Genomic DNA, 22,401 nt, shown 5'->3' with positions numbered 1-22,401 from the left:
GGTGGCACTCTGCCCCCCCCTTTTTTTTTTTGCTTGGGGCGGCAAAAAACCTGGAGCTGGCCCTGGGCTGGGGATGAGGGCTTTGGGGTTCAGGAGAGTGCTCCAGGCTGGGACCGAGGGGTTCGGAAGGTGGGAGGGGGATCAGGGCTGGGGCAGGGAGCTGGTGTGTGTGTGTGTGTGTGTGTGTGTGTGTGTGTGTGAGGGTTCCAGCTGGGGGTGTGGGCTCTGGTGTGGGGCTGGAGATGAAGGATTTGGGGTGCAGAAGGGTGCTCTGGGCCAGGATCGAGGGGCTCAGAGGGCAGGAGGGACATTGGGATGGGGCAGGCTGTTGGAGTATGGCAGGGGGTGAGGGCTTTGCCTGGGGGTGCAGGTTCTGGGATGGGGCCAGGGATAAGAGGTTTGGGGTACAAGAGGGGGCTACAGACTGGGATCAAGGGGTTTGGAGAGCTGGGGGGGGATCAGGGCTGGGGCAAGGGATTGGGTCGCAGTGGGGCAGGCTCTCAGCAGCGCATATTCTCAAGCAACTCCTGGAAGCATGTCCCCACTCTGGCTCCTACACAGAGGCGCAGCCAGGCAGCTCTGCGCGCACTGCCCTGTCCGCAGGCACTGCCCCCATAGCTCCCATTGGTTGGGAGCCGCAGGGGCGGCACCTGGGCAGGGCAGTGCACAGAGCTGCCTGGCCACACCTCCGCGTACTACATAGGAACCGGAGGGGGGTCATGCCGGCTGCTTCCTGGGAGCCGCGCAGAGTGGGGCAAGCCCCTGACCCCACTCCTTGGTGTGAGCTGAGGGCCGTAGTTTGACCAACCTTGTGCTAGCGTGCTAAAAATAGTAAGCAAGTTACTCACATCTTTTTGTCAACTGTTTAAAATGGGCCACTCTCATTCCCACTACAAAAGTGATTTTTCCTCTCTTGGTATCCTACTGTTAATTGAATTGTCTCATTAGACTGACCTCCCACTTGGTAAGGCAACTCCCATCTTTTCATGTGCTGTGTATTTATACCTGCTACTGTATTTTCCACTCCATGCATCTGATGAAGTGGGTTCTAGCCCACGAAAGCTTATGCCCAAATAAATTTGTTAGTCTCTAAGCTGCCACAAGGACTCTTTGTTGTTTTTGCTGATACAGGCTAACACGGCTACCATTCTGGCACCTTAAAATAGAATGTGGCTTTGGCTGTGGCAGCACAAGCAGCAAGAGGGGCTAGTCACCTTAAATTCATACCTAGCATCTCTGATGGGAATGCACTTGGGGCAGCTAGCCCCTCCCACAGCTCACGCTACTGCAGCTGCATTCTATTTTTAGCACACTAGCTCCATGAAAGCTAGCATGAGTATGTCTCCACACGCTAGGAATCACACACCCCAGATGGAAGTGTAGACACATCTTAAGTCTCTCAAAACCACCTTTGAAGTAAGTAAGGGATACAGGGATAATATAATAATACTATGAAGTGTAGCCATCTCTGGAGCACAACACAGCAACTGTTTAATACTACAGAACCTGAAATGAATACTGCATACAAGGGTAACTGCAGGAGAAATTTACAGAGGTAGATTATAAATGGAAAGAGTTGGAATTTGGCCTAGATACAGGGATGTATACCCCTACTCTAATCATTGCCATTGGATCTCTATAATGACTAGAAGCAGTTAGGAACTTGTTTTGACATCTAATCCGGAAGACAAGAAAGGACACTGCTTTTTTAGAGACAGTATTCTCAGGAAAGATGCCTGAAGATAGAGTATTTTCATCGTTCAGCTAATAAGCCGAGCTCCTGAGATAACAGTTGGCACAACAAGACTTCACTGTAAGGAAATACAGTGACTGCAAGCAAACTTATAAAAGAAAGCTTTACTGTATGGCAATGTTATTTAATTCCTTTAGTAGCTGATAATATCACTAAAATAAGGAAGCTGCTAGGAAACTGAATCTGTATGTACTCAGTGATAGAGTATTGATTTAAAACATGGAATTAAATACAAAGAACTTCATTCAACAATATTAGGGGTCTGAAACTCACAAAAGCAAGCACATTTCTCCAGCACCTGCTTATGAACTATATATTACATGTGCTATAAAAATCCTAAAACTGTTGGGGAAATTAGTGACAGAAATTCACTCACTGTCCCAAGTCCCTCAGAGCACCAACCCATCTTTAAACCCGTTCATTTTGCATTTCCTTGCTGCTGAATACAGTGTTTTTTAAAAGCCAGGCATTCCACTGGCTTGCAAGTGATATAACAGGTACATGGAGCAGCACCCAATATCCAGAGCCATCTTTAGGCATATGCAGCATACGCCGCTGCGTAGGGCACCATGAAATTTGGGGAACCAAATTGCCCCAAATTGCATGGTGCCCTAGGCAGCTGCGTGCTGCATACGTGGCAGCATCAGCTCCGGTGACCAGCCCTATGCCTTAGCCCGCGGGAGAGGGGCTGCATAGGGCACCGAAATGGCTAGGGACGGCCCTGCTAATATCTATTTAACCCTGGGTATCAGGTACATTCAGTGACTACACAAGGGCACTTTATAGTACATTTTAAACTCTCCTTTATTTGTAATATTGTTTTAGAAGAATGAAGAGTACTTTATTTCCCTAGCCAATGCTGAATTCATGTGGCAAGCTTTCATCAGTGGAGATAAAGAGGACATAGTGGGTTGTATTTATCAATGCTTATGCAAAAGCATCCTAGCTGTAAAGCCAACTACACTGATAACAGTTCTAAGCAAGAGAATGTTTCTTATTGTATTGTTATAAAGATGAGAGGAAACAGAAGTCAGTGTTCACAGCAAGGCACACAGAAAAGAAGCTCCTTCCCGCCCAGTGTAATTGTTGGAAAGGTCAATTTTAAGGGGGGAAAAACAACAACATTGACAAATGAGACATATCTCATCAAATTTTAACTTTTAAAGTAGAAGCAAAGGTCACTTAAAACACATTTTAGAGAAAAGGGCAGATGTAGAAGACCTTTTGCTTGTACTGCCTCCACACTTCCTCAGCTGCCAAAATGCCCTACTTTGTTTACAGATCTTCAGTAGAAACCTTTGACTGGGCTTTCTCCTCTTTAGAAGCAGAATGGTAGCTGCCTTCAACACCCAGCCACTCAGGAGAAAGAGTAAGTGGACTCTTAATGGCTTAATTTCCCTATCTGTGGGAAGGCATGTTGAACTGACTCCATCTCCCATTCCATTTGCAACTAAGGGCAAAGTTTCAATGAGCCCACAGATAGTTCCTAATATAATTAGGGTTGGGAGTCTAATATGAGAATATATTAAGAGCACTACATTACAGCAGCTCTGCCAAGGGTCAGATCTGGGGTCTATAACCTAGACAACACCCCATCAGTTCTAAATTCCTTCATATTTAAATCTTTCCCCTAACAATAATTAAAGTGCGGCTCTATTCTGAATAGTGACGTTGTAAAAAGGCATCTTGGATTCTTTGTTTGCTGTCTATCTATATCAAGTGCTCAATTCAAACAGAAAAAGATTAAGAGTCAGATTCTCTGGTGCATTCCTCCCCATCGACACTGCTCTGATAGTGCAAACACCCTGAAAAATAATGGCATGCGGCCAGCTGACCCAGCTCTTGCTCCACCTCACCACTTAACCCCAAATAAAGGCATAGAGAGTACACTTATAAAGTTTATGGACGATACCGGAAGGGATTGCAGGTGCTTTGGAAGATAGGATTAATATTAAAAATGATCTGGACAAACTGGAGAAATGGTCTGAAGTTAATAGGATGAAATTCAATAAGGGCAAATGCAAAGTACTCCACTTAGGAAGGAACCTTCAGTTGCACACATACAAGATGGGAAATGACTGCCTAGGAAGGAGTACTGCAGAAAGGGATCAGGGGCTCATAGTGAATCACAAGCTAAATATGAGTCAAGAGTGTAACACTGTGGCAAAAAAAGCAAACATCATTCTGGGATGTATTAGCAGGAGTGTTGTAAGCAAGACACAAGAAGTAATTCTTCCGCTTTACTCAGGCCTCACCTGGAACAGTGTGTTCAGTTCCGGGTTTCACATTTCAGGAAAGATGTGGACAAATTGGAGAAAGTCCAGAGAAGAGCAACAAAAATTATTAAAGGCCTAGAAAACATGACCTATGAGGGAATATTGAAAAAATTGGGTTTGTTTAGTCTGGAGAACAGAAAACTAAGAGGGGACATAATAGTTTTCAAGCACATAAAAGGTTGTTACAAGGAGGACGGAGATAAATTGTTCTCCTTAACTTCTGAGGACAAGAAACAATGGGCTTAAATTGCAGCAGGGACAGTTTGGTTGGACATTACGAAAAACTTCCTAGCTGTCAGGGTGGTTAACTACTGGAATAAATTGCCTAAGGAGGTTGTGCAATGGTCTAGATCAGGGGTTCTCAACCCTTTCTTACTGAGCCCCAGGGCCCCCCCACTATAAAAATTTCAGGGCAGGGAGGGGGACGACCTTAGGACTCATGGCTTCAGCCAAAGGGGGAGGGAGGCCTCAGAGCTCCAGACTTCAGCCACCGGGTGGGAGGTGACAGGGCTGTGGGGAGGAGCTGAGAGCTTCAGTCCCTCAGGGTGCTGGGGGTGGAGGGGCGCTCAGGGCTCCAGCCTCACAGGGTGCCAGGGCTAGGGGGAGCTAAGGCTTCTGCCCTGCAGGGCGCTGGGGCTCTGGGCTTTAGGCTTACAAGGGCACCAGGGCTCAGGGCTTCAGCCCCGCATTTCTGGCTTCAGCACAATGGGGGGTGCCGGGCTCGGAACTTTAGCCCCAGTTGGGCGGGTGGGGGATCACTGGGGCTCAGGACACCCTGCAGTTCCACTCCTGGTTTCAGTCCTATGGGGGTGCCAGGGCTTGGGGTGCCGGGCTTCAGCCATGGGGCGCCGGGCTTCAGCCATGGGGCCCTGTGGCCCCCTGAAAGCAGCTCACGGCCAACCCCTGGTTGAGAACCACTGGTCTAGATAATACTTAGTCCTACCATGAGTGCAGGGGACTGGACTAGATGACCTCTCGAGGTCCCTTCCCATCCTACGATTTTATGATTGTAGTAGGTGGATAAGGAGAATGTTAGAGGCATGGCGCTCTGGCTATTCTTAGCTGGATGACTGTTCTTTGGAGACTAATGAAAGCTGACAAAGGTTGGCACGACTGTCAGGATGCTCCAATTTCAGTTAGAGCTGCAGCCAGCACAGAGCCACCCAGAGAATCAAGGAGCTGCAACGAAATACCCAATAGCCTCCTCCCACCCTGTTGCGCTAGGTTTCTCCTTGGCAGATCCATAATTTTTATAACTGCCACCTTGCAAATTCAGCATAGACTCAGAGTAAAGCTGGGTACTGTGCACATCATCACCAATGGAACAGGTTCTGCAGGGCTAATTTGGTCCTCAGTGACACCTGTGTGACTCCATTGTCTTCAACAGGCCTGCACAGGTATAATGATTGGAATTTAGTAAACAATTCTACTGATGGACAAGATCAAATAGATACAGCAACCTCTTAGATGTGTTGGCTCTTCAAGTCTATTAGTAGTAAAGAGCAGTAAAAACATGTTTTAATCACTACTGTCAGCAGATAGCACTGAATGCACATGTCTGGAGACAGTAGGGGCTGTTTTCCCATAATTACTTGTCGTTTTACAAGAACCTCTGGGTTACTGAAAAAAAGGAAGTGAACCATATCATTTTTTGTTTTTTTTTAATACACATATCCCTATGACCTTTGTATTTAACCAAACAAATCTTGGACTATCAAACTAGGAAGAGTGCTGGTTGGTATAAGAGATTTCTGATTCTCTAATTAAAAGCTCAGAGTTAATCTGGTATTGTTCAGAACAATGTGGTGTTAACATTGAAGTTTAATGCTGCCATTTAAAATGTCACTTCAATGCTGATCATTTCAGTAGAAACATCGAGCTACTCTGATTCTGTGGACTAAGTTTGGGATTGTGGTCAGCACTTATATAGAGTACCATCATTTTCTCCCTCCAGAATTTGACCCCCAATTATTTTTCATTGCTTTAACTGGAGTCTCTCGGGCTTCTTGTCTTTTCAGATCATAAGCGCTTATCAGAAAGCTGAAACATCACTTATGACTGTGTCATATCAACTAGTACAAAGAGTACTCCAGTACTTTTTATTTTAAATTAAGGACTGTGATGTTACCACAGTGGGGATACAGTACTGATATATCATCAACAGAATAAGAAAAAGATGGTCCTAGGAAAAATAAATCAAATACTAGAATCTCAAACTTGGTTACTGAGGGTTTATATCCTCCCCACCTTCTCACCAAACACAATAATAAAGGACAAAACAGGACACACACGGAGGATTGAAACATTACTCACCACTTCCTGAGATGCATATTTAGGATCCTCAGGATCAACTGACCAATAGCAGAAATCAAAGCCAAAAGCCACAATCTTCTCTCTTGTGTCCCATGGGCCCTCAAGCCTATTGTCTACCTGAACAGGGGGGAAGATAGAAAGAGCACCTGAATTTGAGGATTACCAAAGAGCATCATTTTAAAAGTCTGTCCAGGATATTCTTTTCCCCTTCTCACAACACAAATATTCATGGCTCCAAGTTCATCCTGTTTTCATTTTCTTGCACAAAAGTCAAAGAAAAAATATGGATGGATCCATCACAAAGCTGCTAGGGTAAAACTTTCACTGAGCAGTTCATTCACCACTTCTCTCCTACTTCAAAAAAAGTACAATGCACTTAAGAGTTTTCCATCCAACGATCTCCAAGCATTTTACAAGCATTACTGAGTTAATCCTCAGCATCCATTTTAGGTGGGAAAGCATTATCCCCATTTTACAGATGGAGAAACTGAATCCCAGAGGTTAAATGACTATGTTTATGGTAGAGCCAGAAATATGAACCACACCTCCCAACTCCTAGTATTACGCTTTAACCACAAGTCTATATTCTCTCCTTCTGTACCTTGTTGTATTAACAGCTTATCAGTTCTCCTCCCTCTGTGTTATGGATTACAAAGTGCCATAGCAAATCCTGAGTTTTGATTAACCAGTAATCATGACCAAACCCTCCAGACATAGCATAGGTTGGAGCTACTTCTTTTTGTTACTCAAGTATTTCACTTAGGATATATGTCTTCACTAAAAATGTAGCTTGGGTGACGGGCATTCAGGTCTGGGCACCTAAGTTAGCCTAGCCCATGTGTCAGTAGCCACACTGCAAAGCCATACCTGAATTACTACAACCTCACTAGTGCTACACTCATCCGTATGTGTCATTAGGATTTGTAGGGGCATATCCCATGGCTCTACTATTCTTTCATATTAAGTTGTAGAAGAACTTGTCTGTCCCTTCCAGGCACACATGGGGAATTCTGGGAAGGCACTGGAGGACTATCAACTCCTGAGTGGTTTAGCTTACAGTCCTCACTACAAAGTTTTAATCCATACCCACAGACATGCCAATTAGCCCAGGTTGAAAGCACCACTAAATACAAGTGAGAAGTTTGTGTGTAGACAGGAAGGGTGTTGGGGCAAGGCTAACTCTGCAGTGAAGACATACCCAATATTGGTCTATACAGCTCTAGTTTAAACAGCCATCAGTTAATCAAAACAAAATTTCCCAGAGCTACTTTATAATGTACATAATTTCTAAAAATATATATACATATTTTAACCTTGTTTATGATTTCAGCTTTCATTGCTGATTCTAAGAAGTCGGATGCCATACATTAAATTAATCTGTGCAAAGAATGGGATAACACCCTACTGGAATTTTTTAATCTGTTTTTAAACACACTTCCCACCTCCAAACTCTTCCGGGGGGAGGGTTTGGAGGTGGGGTGAGTCTCTTGATATTAGAAAAAGCTGTTTAAAGGATTTAGTAAAGTTTCATTAAAGAGTCAATGACACTACTCCTGTGAATAAGGACTGCAGAATCAGGTCTAATATTTATGATCGTAAACTTTTAAGGGCAGGAGCTTGTCTTTTTATTTGAGCTGTGAAGTGCCATGTATGCCTATGGCTTTCATGAAAATGATTATTATTTTTACAAAGGTGACTCAAGAAGTTAAGGAAATCAAACAGCTCTTCCTACACAAGTCATTGTTTGATTCTAAACAAGATGCTGTATCTGTTTGCACCCAGCAAGTGAGAAAGGCACTTTCCAAAAACCCAAACACTTCTCCTTCCCAAATCAAAGGAGGAAACCTTGAGTCACACATGAGCCAGAAATAGCTGGATCCATATGTAACACTGCCATTAGCAGCAACAGAATTAGCAAACTTGACATCTGGCAATAGCATAAGTAGAAAAGAAATATAGTTAAATTCACTATTAATTAGAACAGTAAATATCTCATTATTAAGCCACTTAGCCACTATTGCTGAAAAACGGTGATGATAACACTTAGCTACCTTTAAGATCTATGAATGAAAAGCACTGTAAATGGTAAGTATTATCATAATTTGTGGAGATTACTGGGAAATTGTTATGCAAGCCTATCTAAAAGAGCCTCTTTGCTAACAGCAGTTTTTGGGTGTGTGTGTGTGTGTGTGTGTGTGTGAGAGAGAGAGGGGGGGGGAGGGGGCACGGCGGCTGTATATTTATCCTTAAATGAAAAAGGACCTCATGTATGGAGAAACCCACATGATTCTAAATTGGTCATGTTGAATTAACTCCAACTGATGTTTCCTTTGGCTAGTGTTAAAATGTAAGCTAGTCTATTGATCAGTTAATTCAAAAGGATTATCTTCAATAAATGAGGTTTATTCAGAAGCCTTATAAGTGCTGTAACCCAAAAGAGAACTCTCCATTGTTTTCTGCAGTAGCTGATTGTGGCTAACTAGGAGCCCTGACTGCCTATTGCAACAAGATAAAATGAATACGGTACTTTATCTCTGCAGATTCAGTTTTATAATCAAAGTGACAGGCTACAAAATAAATCCCTATTAACGTAAAGGTTTCAGCTACACAGTTTGTGCACTGGTATAACTATTTTCATTAGGGGTACGTTGGGTTGTGTTTTTTTTTTCCCAAACCTAAATTATTATTCTGGTACAACCCTAGTGTAGAAATGGTTATGCTGCTGTATAGGTGCTTTATGTACTTATAGCTTATTCTCTTCCTGTACAGGAATAGCTTGCTGGCATAAAGCACTTTTTATACTGATAACTATCCATATTGGGGGTTGTACCACTTTAACATACTGGTATATTTACAAGAAGTAAAACTGGTATGTAGACAAGGCAACCCCTTTCCCTTCATAAAACTTAACAGTCTTGAAATATCAAACAAAATATAAATAGGTCAGCTCTTATGGCTCCAGAACTCCCTGCCAGACTTCTGGTAAGCAAGCCCCTCCATCGCTCTGTTCCTAAGCAAAGTACTTCTTTCATGGCTCTCTCTCAAAAGGTCAGTCTAACTAGGTTCAGTTGCACATCTGAAGCCTACAGATGGCTTCTTCCTAGCTACTATCATTTCAGGGAGGGACTCCTAGATGGGCCTGATTAAATTCGCTGCTTGGGTTTGACTAGGTTAATCCCCAAATCCCCACAACACTATCCTGATTGTCAGAGATTCCCCCAAGAAAGCAAAAGACATGATGGCTGGGGAGAAAAGGGACCATTGGAACAACCCACCACACAAGTGAGGCACGTAGTGAGGAAGCTCCCATTTTTCTTGCATGCTTGAGAAAGGGCTGAGCACCTGCACGCTGCACATCCGTCCTCTTTCAGTTGTTTCAAGTTGGGCACACAAACTCTGTAGTCACTTCTGGAAATCCTGGCCTAGTAGCTTAATCTGACTGCTGTGATATTTACTGTCTGATCTGTAGCACATTTTCTGCCTTCAAAAGATATTCCTCTCATATCACCAGATAATTCTGTACCATAGAAGTTGTTTACATGGATTACTATGAGTGCACATGCTAAGCTTTAAGGCCATTTCTGCCTTTTCTCTGACACACAGAAATACACACAGAAAACCTCTCTAAAATAACCTAATATTAAATATACTGATTGTTAACTATGCTGTAGCCTAGCTGAGCATTATAACCTGCTAAACTCTTCATCCATTTTACAATCTATCTATGCTCTAGGCTTATTCCAGAGGAATCCTTTCACTAAGACTCTAAACTTGTGACACACACTTCAGATTCTTCTTGAAGATGGAACTGTAAGGAGACTCTGGAACACCTTTGATGCATATAACCGTTAGTAAAACAATTAAAATGCAAAAACTACCAAGAACCACCTGGTCTCTGCAAACTCCTCAACATTTCTGTCATCTTATTGTGACCTCAGATTTGCTCTGTCCGAACATTTACTTTAATTACCTTATGAAATTACCAGTATAATTTCTCACTTATTGTCAAATGGGCATGACGAAGGGAACCAAATCTTTGTAAGGTACCAGAAGCTCTATTGTTGAAACAAATGTTAAACTACTAACATTAGCTCAATTTGCTTCAGTTCTAGGTCCCTGTGTCCCTAGGTAAGTAGACCAGGAAATCTTAATCTGACTTTATTTATTTTAGAGGGTAGAGGAGCAATGGTTATTCAAATATTTAAATTAGAATTACAGTCCTACTGTCTTCTCCTATGTCAGTTTTAGGTGCAAAGCTTTAAAGTGTTGCAAAAGGAAATACTTCCATAGGTCCCTAGGTCCTAATCATGCAAACTGTTCCACATGGGAAGAGCCCTGCACCTGCACAGAGTCAAACTGACTCAAGCTTGGCCCATACGGAACAATTTACAGGATTGGGGCCATAATATTATACATGAAGAAGAAAGGAATTATACAGCAGGTGAGCAGTACCTTCCCCCTTCACACCTGCAAGAGAGAAGAAAAAAGCATCTCTGGCATTGCTGAGCACTATCAACTGCTATCCTAACAGGATAAAGCCCAGATTAGCAGCCAGAACAAGAGGGTAAAAGGCACAAGTCTATTCATCTCATCTGTGCCAAGCTTCCTCCTAAGAAATTTAAAATACTAATTCTCTTGAACAAGTCATCTAAAATAATTGGGCTGACATGCAGATATAAACAAAAAAGCAAGCAAGAAATAAAGAAAACATGAGTCCTTTAGAATTCCCCCAGTTATCTAGACTATTCTACATTTCATTCATTTGCCTTTTGAAGCGGAAAGAGCATGGAAACACAGACTTTGGTCCCATTTTACTAATTTACTGAGTAGCTTAGCAGCATTAAAGAGCCTCAGTGTCTTAAACACAGCTCTGGTTCACGTCCCATGCAGGTAGCCTCCAAGAATCCCAAAGGGAAAGGAAGGAGGGTGCAGTATGTTAATTCTCAGTGTTCTCAGTCACCCATCAAAGCCTTAACTGTAGCTGAATAAATTTTGCTCAATTTCACACCTTAGTTGCAATTGCATCTGACTGCAAATGGTGGGAGAAGGGAGAAAAGGAAAGAGAGAAAGTTATCCAGATGTTTGGGATTTTGTGACTATCTTACTGTTACTAATAATTTACTGACAGCCTTGAACCATGGCATGCAGCCACAGTACTGAGGCTTTGATAGATACAGAAAACAGAAAGCAAGAGAAGCACAGCTACATGTTCTTTGTTTATCTTACAAAAAACACAGATGTTCATGGAAACTCTAAAACAACACAGTATCTGTGCCAATTAAAGATTCTTTCTTCATATTTCCTTCCTGTTTTATTTGTAAACTTGCTTTTTGGATGATCCAATGGCCAAATAAAAATACAGCTATACAGTCCCACAGAATTTCATCATTATTCTAGAACAGGGGTGGGCAAACTACGGTCCGGGGGCCAGATCGGCCATTTTAAGCCGGACACTGAGCTCCAGCCGGGACACCAGGTCAGGGGCCATACCACGCAGCTTGGCCCCGCTCCGGTGCTCCAGCCCGGTCGCCAGGTTGGGGGCCGCACCACATGGCTTCCGGAAAACACGGCATAGCCCCGTTCCAAAGGCTGGGGCCACTCCATGCATAGGGGCCAGGGAAGGGACATGCCACTGTTACTGGGAGCTGCTTGAGGTAAGCATTGCTTGGAGCCTGCACACCTGAGCCTCTCCCCATGCCCCAACCCCCTGCCCCAGCCCTGATCTCCCTCCCACTCTCCAAACCCCTTGATCCCAGCCCGGAGCACCCTCCTGCACCTCAAACTTCTCATCCCCAGCCCCACCCAGAGCCCACACCCCCAGCCAGAACCTGCACTGCTTCCCGCACCCCTGTCCCAGCCCTGATCCCTCTCTGAAACCCTCAGTCCCAGCCCAGAGCACCCTCCTACACTCCAAACTTCTCATCCCAGCCCCCCCCTCAGAGCTCTCACCCCCTCCTGCACCTCAACCCCAATTTTGTGAACATTCATGGCTCGCCATACAATTTCTATTCCCCAATGTGGCCCTCAGGTTAAAAAGTTTGCCCACCCCTGTTCTAGAACCATCAGAGTTTGAGAAGCAGAAGAAAAAAACCCAAACTTACCTTTATGTTTCTGACTTTTGCCACTTTTTCATCAACTTCAACAATTATTCTTCCCCCTTCTGCATTCTCTCTGGAAACAGATAAAAAAATTCAGTTAAAATATGAAAAACACTAAATTGTAGTAGTGCAAGCCCATAAATCTAATATTTAAATACAAATCTTAAGAGCAACTTGTATCATAGATTATTAGGGACCTCAGGAGATCATCTAGTCCAACCCCCTGTTCAAAGCAGGACCAATCCCCAACTAAATCCCCAAATGGCCCCCTCAAGATTGAGCTCACAACCGTGGGTTTAGCAGGCCAATGCTCAAACCACTGAGCTATCCCTCCCGCCAATTAAGTCTAACACTGACAGACAATCCAGTTTATAAAAACTCCCTCATGGCAGCAAGAAATCTTTGTAGCTCTGTAGTGTAGTGTCTTTACAGTCAGAAAAAGTAGCAAAGAGCACCAGACTCATGAAAAAGTTTCAGCATAAATCTTAAAAACCACGACTAAGGAAATAAGTATTTTACACTGTTTGGAATTTAGTTCACTTCCATTTTGTTTTAAAAGTGACAAGCCACAGCTCACATAACTGGAGAACCTTACTTTAGAAGCAAAAAAAAGTTGATACATTTAATATATATATTTTTAATTATAAGCAGGCACTTCATATAACTGCTGAAAGATCCACTGAAAAATGCAGTCAAGTATCAATACATTGAAAGTTTTATGGCCAGAGTATCTGTAAATCAGATGTTCTTATAAAAGTTGATCCAATTGCATTTTGAGAGAATTATTGTGCTGTTTTATTTTTACCATACAATCCTAAGTTGACAGCTGTGTCCAAAAGGTCATTTACATTACATTTCAGGACTGTTTTGTTTTATGGGTTAGGATGCTTCATCGGGGAGAAACATATCAGAGCCCACGGAGGCGGCGGAGGAAGGCGTGCGCCAATACACTTCACGCCAGACTACCTGCACCATAAAGGAGCCTCTGCAGGGCCTGGAGGCGGAAGACGAGGACCTGAGTGCGCAGGCACTTCAAGCCCTGTCCTCCCTCCTCCAGGGGTAGGTGGAGGACCCCCGCAGAGACCCAGTGCAGTCCTGGCCAAAAGAACTCCAGAAATCCGGGGCCGGGGCATTGAGCCGATGCCAGAGCATGGACAAGACTACCTGACTGAACACCAGTGCCCTCCCTCAGAGGGAGAGGCACCGTAGTAGTCCTGTCCATCTTCAGAGCTGCTCTACCACCCTGTCCTCTAAACCTTGCCATTTCTCCAGCAGAATGTGTGGCAGAAAGGTAAACGCCAAGATAGAGCTAGCCCCAACCCTTCAGCATCAGGACACACAAATGAGGGAGGGCATACCAGTGCAGAAGCTATTTGCTACTGCCATCTGGAAACTGGCTACACCCAATTGCTACAGGTCTGTATCTAATCAGTATGATGGGAGCAAGTTAATAGTCAGTACTGTAGTAGTAGTGGAGGTTTTTGAGGCAATGACTGCTTTGGTCTACCCCCAGGCATTGAACATACCTACTATGTGTCTGAAATAATAGCAGGATTTGAGAGAATGGGTTTACCAAACTGCACTGTGACCACTGATGGTGACCACGTGCCCATTGTTTGCCCACCACGGGGAGCACATGAATATGTCAATGGCAAAGGATATCACTCAAGCATTATGCAGGCCTTAGATGACCATAAAGGGAAAGTTTACGATCACCAGCGCTGGATGCACCAGCAGGGTACATGATATCACGATGCTGAGGAGACCTGGCATTTACTTGTTTGGACAGAAAGGGACCTTATTCTCTCCAAATAACATGCTTATCAACAGGGTGCTTGTGCCCACTGTTATTTTAGGAAACCCAGCTACTGCCCTGGTTCACAAAGCCCTACTCTGATATCAGAGAACCTGGCAGAAGGTTAAACCACAAAAGAAGAAGTACAGTACTTAGTTAAGACTGAAAGCGTGTTTCAATGGTATCCAGCTAATAATAAATAAAATAATATTTCACTTTCTTTATAAAAGTTCTACACCGCTAAAAAAAAAATCCCAACCTCAGAATGTCTGGAAATAAACGGAGATTTCACCAGTCCCTCCAGCCATATAATGCTTCAACATTAGCTATCACCATTCCAACTTACACTGCCTACTCAACTTGTGTGCCTCCTAATTTTGTTCTAAAAAGGGAAATACAGTGTTAGAGGTGTACTCAGGTATAATTGCTACAAACATTTTTTATGTAGCTTATTACATGGGTAATAAATATTTTGAAAACAAAAACCTAGTTCCAGGGCACATTAAGTTACATCAGCATTCTTTAAGTTTTCTCCTAGGATAATATTTTGTTACCAAAGACTATATTCATTAACAGAATTAGTATGATTAATCCATTTACTGTTCTAAAATGTGTTGATTATAAACTGGCTTAGGTTTCTGCAAGGGCACGTAGAAATTTTAAAGTATATACTCAATCATAAGTCAGTTCATTTATAAGCCGACCCCCCCGCCCCGATGGATAAGTAAAAATGGAAATTATGACCCATTCATAACCTGACCCTATAATTCAGGGCTCAGCAAACTTTGGCTCCCGAGCCACCAGGATAAGCCGCCGGTGGGCCGAGATGGTTTGTTTACCTTGAGCATCCGCAGGCACAGAGGTAAACCTAAGTAAACAAAGTGTCCCGGTGTGCCAGCTGCTTACCCTGACAGGCCAGGACAGCAACTGGTGGGGAAATGTTTGGGGGGATAGAAGCTGGGGGTCAGGGGAGTAACCCCTGTGACCACCCCCCACATGACCCCACCCCTAGCCCAGGACCCCCACACTCTCCCCATTCCATCCCTTCCCACCTTATCTGGGGAGGGTCGGGGGGGGGGATGTCTCTGGCCTGGCTGAAGCGTGCTCCAGCGGGCCGGCGGCGCGGCCACAGCCTGCCAGCCCCAGAGCTGCAGCTGCTTTGGAGGCTGGGGGGAGAACAGCATGGCCAGAAGCGGGGAGACTCTGGCCCTGCCTCTTCCTTTCTAGCTCTGCTGCTTCACCTTGTTCCCTTTGTTGGGGAGAGGGGCTGTGTCTCACCTCTCCCTCTCTATACCGGTTTATAAGCCGACTCCCTTCTCTGGTGCTTCTCTTTTTTACTACAAAAATTCAGTTTATGAACGAATACATACGGTATATTCACGATTTAAATATTATTAGTATTGTGGAAGTGCTTAGGAGTCCCAAGGATCCCATTGAGCTAGGCACATCACAAACATGACAAAAAGATGGTCCCTGGCCCAAAAAAGCTACTATTTAGCAACTATTGAGCCAGCTGTAGCAGCAGAAGCTGCTTGAAGAAAAATGAAGGACTCACCTACTACGGCTGCTTCAGAGACCTAAAATTCCAGAGACTAGTAAAAGGAATCTACTCATTTCATATTAGGTCTCTCCAGATCTCATAGTACAAAATAATTCCTCCACATAGTTTATGGTCTCACTGAAGTTTTCCAAAAGTGCCAATAAAATGTTTTCTAAGTGTAATGCAGCTTCTTTTCTTTCACTATATTATAATTAAAAGCATTAAAACTTTGAACACTGATATTTTAAAATTACATATTGGTGTGTGGGAATATGCGGCCATATACCGTACAATCAAAACCTCATGAGGGCAATAATAAATTGCTTCTCATACATTTGTTTGATTTGTACATGCTACATAATCTCCTGCATATAGAGTAGGACAACAGACAAGGCTTCCACAGGATCTGCATTAATTCATTAAGGCCCTGTCTACATTGGCAAGTTTCTGCGCAGTAAAGCAGCTTTCTATGCTGTAACTCCCAAGGTGTACACACTGCCAAGCCACTTAGTATGCACAAACAGTGCAGTTGCAGCGCTCTTAAAAAAAAACAAAAACAAAAACAAAACAAAAACCCCAACCAACGAGAAGCACAGAGCTTTCTGCACCAGGGCTACAGCGCTGTGGTGTCAGTGTAGACACTGTGGTCGATTACAGCACTGCGATTGGCCTCCGGGAGGTGTCCCATAATGCCTGTTCTCGCCTCTCTGGTCATTGGTTTGAACTCTACTGCTCTGCCCTCAGGTGACTAATCGTCATCCCCACCCCGTAAATTCCTTTGGAATTTTAAAGTCCCCTTCCTGTTTGCTCAGTGATGCGTGCAGTGGTCTCAAAGCATCTTTCCAGATGGCCATGCCTGCTCCACACAGTAGGCAATCTCCCGCTTGGAGCAGTCTGGACTAGCCAACTTCCACAATGCAATCGCCACATGCTTCAACAGCAGGGCAGCTCTCATTCTCGTGTTCTTGCACCACAGGGCTGAGGCGAGCTCATCACACAGTCCCATGAATATGGCTTTCCTCATCTGAAAGTTCTGCAGCCACTGCTCGTCATCCCAGATGTGCATCCTGATGTGATCCCACCACTCATTGCTTGTTTCCCGAGCCCAAAGATGGCATTCCAATGTGGTCAGCACCACCATGAATGCCACAGCAATCTCATGTTGTAGCTACTACGTGTGGCGAGATCAATGTCGCACTCCTCTTGCCTTTGTAGTTTAAGGAATAACTCCACTGCCACTCGTGGTGTGTTGGTCACAGCGAGCCGCATACTGGTCAACAGTTCGGGATCTATTCCTGCCGCCCGAACAGGCAGAGCATGCAGTACACAACCCATTGAAAGATGCACCAAATGCAGATGGAAGCACGGGGATTCCTGGGATGCAAAGCAATGCATTATGGGCATTGTGACAGGACCCAGGATGCCCCATGAACCCTTTGATCTTCCCACAACTCTTAGCGGCAGAAGAGGAAGAAATGCTCTGTGGGATAGTGGCCCAGAGTGCACCGCTCCGAATACCGTTGCAAGTGCCGCAAATGTGAATACACTATTATGCAGGCAGCTGACAGTATGAACACACAACAGCGGTTTCCCTTCAGCGATCTCTGAGCAGTGTTGTAAAACTCCCAGTGCCAAAACTCTGCCAGTGTAGACATACTCTAAGGGCTTGGCTATACTTACAAATTTGCAGCGCTGCAGCAGGGTGTGAAAACACACCCTCTCCAGCGCTGCAAATTGCAGCGCTGCAAAGCGCCAGTGTGGTCAAAGCCCCAGCGCTGTCCGTTATTCCCCACAGGGAGGTGGAGTACGGACAGCGCTGGGAGAGCTCTCTCCCAGCGCTGGCGCTTTGACTACACTTAGTGCTTCAAAGCGCTCCTGCGGCAGCGCTGCTGCGGCAGCGCTTTGAAGTGCTAAGTGTAGCCACAGCCTAAGTAATATTGTTTAAACAGGTGGTTTTGAAATAACTAAAAGCAGCAAAGAGTCCTATGGCACCTTATAGACTAACAGATGTATTGGAGCATGAGCTTTCATGGGTGAATACCCACTTCATTGGATGCATGTATTCACCCACGAAAGCTCATGCTCCAATACGTCTGTTAGTCTATAAGGTGCCACAGGACTCTTTGCTGCTTTTACAGATCCAGACTAACACAGCTACCCCTCTGATATTTGAAATAAGTGAATTTTTATCATGGTTTTCTTTCCCCATTAAGGGTTGCAGACTCACTTTCTCCTTTTTCTTTATATCTCCATGTATTCCCCTCACTAGGAGCTTTTCCCAACCTTTAAAGTTCCTCTAAAACACACAAACAAAGTCATTTACATTGTATATGAATGCCAAATTCCTCACACTTTTAGCATGCATTATTTGTTGACCTCCACTATCTTTGCCTTAAAAACTAGGAGGATGGGGAAGGAACTATAATTAATCTATGACAGATCTCTCAATGGAAGACTTTGCAATTATTTGATGAGACTAATGATGGATGAACTGGTAAAAACCACAACTCAACTTGCATTAAAGCAGTGGTTCTCAAACTTTTGTACTGGTGACTCGTTTCACATAGCAAGCCTCTAAATGTGACCCCCCCTTATTAATTAAAAACACTTTTAAATATATTTAATACCATTATAAATGCAGGAGGTGAGGAGGCAAAGCGGGGTTTGGAGTGGAGGCTGACAGCTCGCGACCCCCCATGTAATAACCTCACAAACCCCTGCACTAAGGAATACTTGGGGAAAAAAATCCTTGTACACTCCGATAGAATTCTTTTTCCTAAATTAATGTAGGGTTTGGGAAAGATGCCAGATCAAGAGCACAACTAAATTAAATCCTCCACCCATAAAGTCAGAAACAGCACAGACTAGGGAAGTGCAAGATTCCTCACATTGCTACACCCTGGTAAGAGGGGAAGATCACAGCCCCTGCCCATCCATTCCTTGGTCTCTCTTTCTAAACTACCAACAATGGTGCTAATTGTCACTGATATCCACAAGGAGCTGGGATAACACCAAATCATAACAGAGGTTTGGCAGTCTTTTTGGAATATTCATTATGCAAGATACAAATGTGTGATATATCACACAATGAAGTACAATGACAGATATGGTCAGATGTAGAGTGAAAATAGTTTCCAAACCCTCTGGGCAAGATTTAAATTAAAATCTTACGGACTGGAGCCTTTCAGTCATTACCAACTGCCTACGGTTACTTGGCCCTTACTTTTCATTTTTGGAATGTATGTGAACACCAAATAAATAGCAAATACAAAGAATCCGTCAGTAACATTAAAACAATACTAAATTATTCAAAAAGTCGTAGTTGGCCTTCTCCTGCTACAGCAGTTTTCCCCACAGTATAACAGCATGAATTAGTGTCAGGATTATAATGTTATTTGGACATTTATTTTCATTTGGTTTTAAACAGGAAGGATTTCACATGACAGTTGCTTTTGAGATAAAGACAAAAATGCATCCAAAAAACGTGTAAGTTTGTGCAAGGGGGAGGGAAGAAGCCTACAACAAAAACTGCTAACCTTGTTTTATTCAAATCTTATTTTTACCTACCTTTTCCCTCCCTCAAACATCACTGATGTAGAGAAAGGACTTTCTTTTGCATTAGCTGAAACTGAGACCAAGTTTTTAAATTAAGTTATAAACTCAAACTAAATGTATCAAGGCCATGGCAACACTTCCATGAATGTAAGCGTGCAAGATGTACTACTATGTTGTTGGTAAAATGAATGCATTAGTTCTCAGGATGGGAAACTCTTCCAGAAAAATCTTGTCTACAACATAAAAGGGTTATTTATTACAGGTCAATGAAGCCAAGAGACAACATGACAGACTCAAGTTAAAAAAAAAAAAAGAAAGGCATCATCAAAACAAAGACTCAGAGAGGGAGCTCATGGCACTTTTCCATTTTTCTGCTATGCTATATTGCTTTTCCCCCTTCCCCTGACACAGAGTAAGTTACTAGCCACCCATACTTCACACAGCTTCAGTGCTTTCTTGCTCTTTCCCCTCCTCCCAAAATTTCCACAGTACACATGGTTTTGATTATACTGTGTATTATACGCATAGGTCACATTAGAAATCTGTTCTAACTACAGCATCTTCACGTTTGTGGGAAACGAACTTGCAATCACAGTATTGAGTGAGGTTATAAGAATTATTCTGGAAGCAAACAAGCCCTAGGGAATGAGTGACATTCTGAACATCCGGCTTCAGCCTACCAGGGGGAAAAAAGAGCAACAACAAAGCGAGGAGGGGGGAAGGAATGGAAGAGGGAGGCGTCTTACAGAGACTGACAATTGCCCCATTTCTGTTGGGAACAAGTCAAATAAACAGCACCACTTTTTGTTTGTTTGTTTGTTTGTTTAAGACGACCTTCCAGGGACCTGGTGATCTGAACAGGACTATTTCAGTCATCTTCCTTGTCGCCTTACATCAGACTTTCAAAACCGGATTTCTTTTCTTCAGACACAAGCAAATGAATCCTAGTCGAATACTGCCCCTTCAGCCACTACCCACACTGAATATAAAATATCAGTGATGTATGTTAACATCCTCAAAGTGCCAAAAACCAGAAAAGCTACCGAGCTGCCATGTCACTGGGTAATTAGCAAACAGAACAACGGAAAATAAATACAATACAGCACATATAAATGAGAGGGGCGGGACACGCATTTCATGAGTTGGACTGGCTAGCAGGGCTTTACAGCCAGGGAAGGAGACAGTGGGAGGTGGTGGAAGAAATGGTCTCCACCTTCACACTCATCATCCCCCTTCCTACCAGCCTGAAGCGGTATTATTTGGACATGCAGGTGCACAGCATCTCTCTCAAACACTCTCATACTTTCCCGTGGACCCTCACTCAATTCCTTCTTAACTTGTTGGACCTATATGGTTGCTTCCCTCTGCTATTTATACAGTACTGTGTATAGATACGTACACACACCATATACACCCACTGTTCGTAAGCACTTAAGCAGCACACACACACACGTGCATACACAGACATAGCGACACACCTACACGGCTGAAGTGCCTCCGACAAATCTCTCGCCTTGGTACTGGGGCACCAACCGGACTCCGCCGGTGCAAGTAGTACGGCCGAGGCGTAGCCGGTTAGAGAACACAGAAGACACACGGGCCACCCACGCAGTGCCCACCTGCGTGGGACAGGCACAACGCCGCGGCTCACGCGTGCAGCCCAGCCCCAGCACCGCCCTGGGGCGCCCGCGGTGCACACGGAGCCCAGCTCGGCCCGGCCTTGCCGCACAGCCCCCGAGCCCCCCGTACCTTTTGCTCAGAGGCCGAACCCGGACGGCCACCTTGACATTCGCCATGTCCCGCCTCAGCCCCGGGGGGGAGACGGAGACGCCGCCGCCCACGTCCCGCGTTACATCGCTGCCCGCGGCAGCCCGGCCACCCCGCACTCTCGCTGCTCCCCGGCTACCGGGGCTCCCCGCTGTCCCCAGCGCCATAGGATTGGCGGGCGCGGTCCCGCCGCCCAGCGCAGCCCCCTGGCGGGAGGGACCTCGCGCGTCCCGCCCCGGGGCGGGCTCGGCTTCCCCTGCCCCGAGCGGGACAAGGCTGGTGCGTTGTGTGGCCGCTGCAGAGAGCGATGGTAAAACAAGGGCAGCTGGGCTGGTCCCCGCCGTCACTGGCCAGCGCAGCCGCGCCCAGGGCTCTTGCCGAGGTCGGAGCGGGGATTCCCCGGGGCCCACTGCCCGGGACTGCATGAACCGTGCGTGTGGGTATAAAATACACCAGGCGCTGCGGTTGAGGCGGGCCAGGCCTCAATGGCAGGAGCCTTTCCATCGCAGAGGCTACGGCTTTCGTTTTCAAGCAGGTCTTTTATGCCCCTGCTGTTCTGGCTGGCGACCTGTACCTGCTGTGGCAGTGATCACGCTGCGTGTAAGAACAGGTCCACTTATGTATTGTGAGGGGTGAATTGTGGACAGGACACCAAGGCTGCTAGCACAGGGCCGTGCAATGATGTTTCGCGCCCTAGGCGAAACTTCCACCTTGTGCCCTCCCCTGTCTCCGAGCCCCCGCCCTGAGGCCCCCCCACGGCAGCTCCCCCCTCTGCCCTGAGGTGCCCTCTGCCCCGCCCTGAACTTAGGCGCCACAAGCCTGGGAGGCAGGAGAAGTGAAGCAGCCACAGGGTGCTGGGGAAGGAGGCAGGGCGGGGTGAGCTGGGGTGGGGAGTTCCCCTGCATGCCACCCCCCTCTCCCGTTACTTGCTGCAGGCGGCCTGCCCCACACTCCCCTGCCCCAGCTCCCTCCGCCTAAATGCCGGCGGCGACCGGGGCAGCCAAAGATCCAGCCGCCGCGGTCGCTGCCAAAGAAAATGCCACCCCTCAAATCCTAGCACCCTAGGTGACCGCCTAGGTCACCTAAATGGTTGCACCAGCCCTGCGTGTACACATTTCGGATTGGTACAGACCTCTCTGCTACCATAGGCAATTCTATGCGGAACAGGCACCAGCCATAAGCAGATTAAGTAATTGCTTAGGCCCTGAGCAGCTCAAGGGTGCCCCCTATTAGCATGTGTTGGGGGTGGGTCAGAATGGTCTTGCTTAGGGTCCCCAGTGGGTTAGCACCAGCACTGATTGTAT

The 22,401-nt window shown here is 45.3% G+C and overlaps 1 protein-coding gene across 1 annotated transcript in view; it reads right to left on the bottom strand.

Annotated features, from left to right (window-relative positions):
• STARD9 (StAR related lipid transfer domain containing 9) overlaps positions 1–21,246 on the bottom strand; it is a 170,893-nt gene extending 149,647 nt beyond the window's left edge. The window contains exons 1-3 of the mRNA XM_045014653.1: positions 21,080–21,246; positions 12,444–12,513; positions 6,343–6,459 (exon numbers count right to left, since the gene is read on the bottom strand). Coding sequence (XP_044870588.1) covers positions 6,343–6,459; positions 12,444–12,513; positions 21,080–21,126 — 234 coding nt within the window. The 5' untranslated portion in view covers positions 21,127–21,246. The remainder of the gene's footprint in view (positions 1–6,342; positions 6,460–12,443; positions 12,514–21,079) is intronic.
• Positions 21,247–22,401: the final 1,155 nt, after the last annotated feature.

Source organism: Mauremys mutica, chromosome 4 (assembly GCF_020497125.1).
Source record: "Mauremys mutica isolate MM-2020 ecotype Southern chromosome 4, ASM2049712v1, whole genome shotgun sequence".
Taxonomy (NCBI): Eukaryota; Metazoa; Chordata; order Testudines; family Geoemydidae; genus Mauremys; species Mauremys mutica.
The sequence above is the reverse complement of the archived record's forward strand: the minus strand, read 5'-3'. Positions and strand labels throughout refer to the sequence as shown.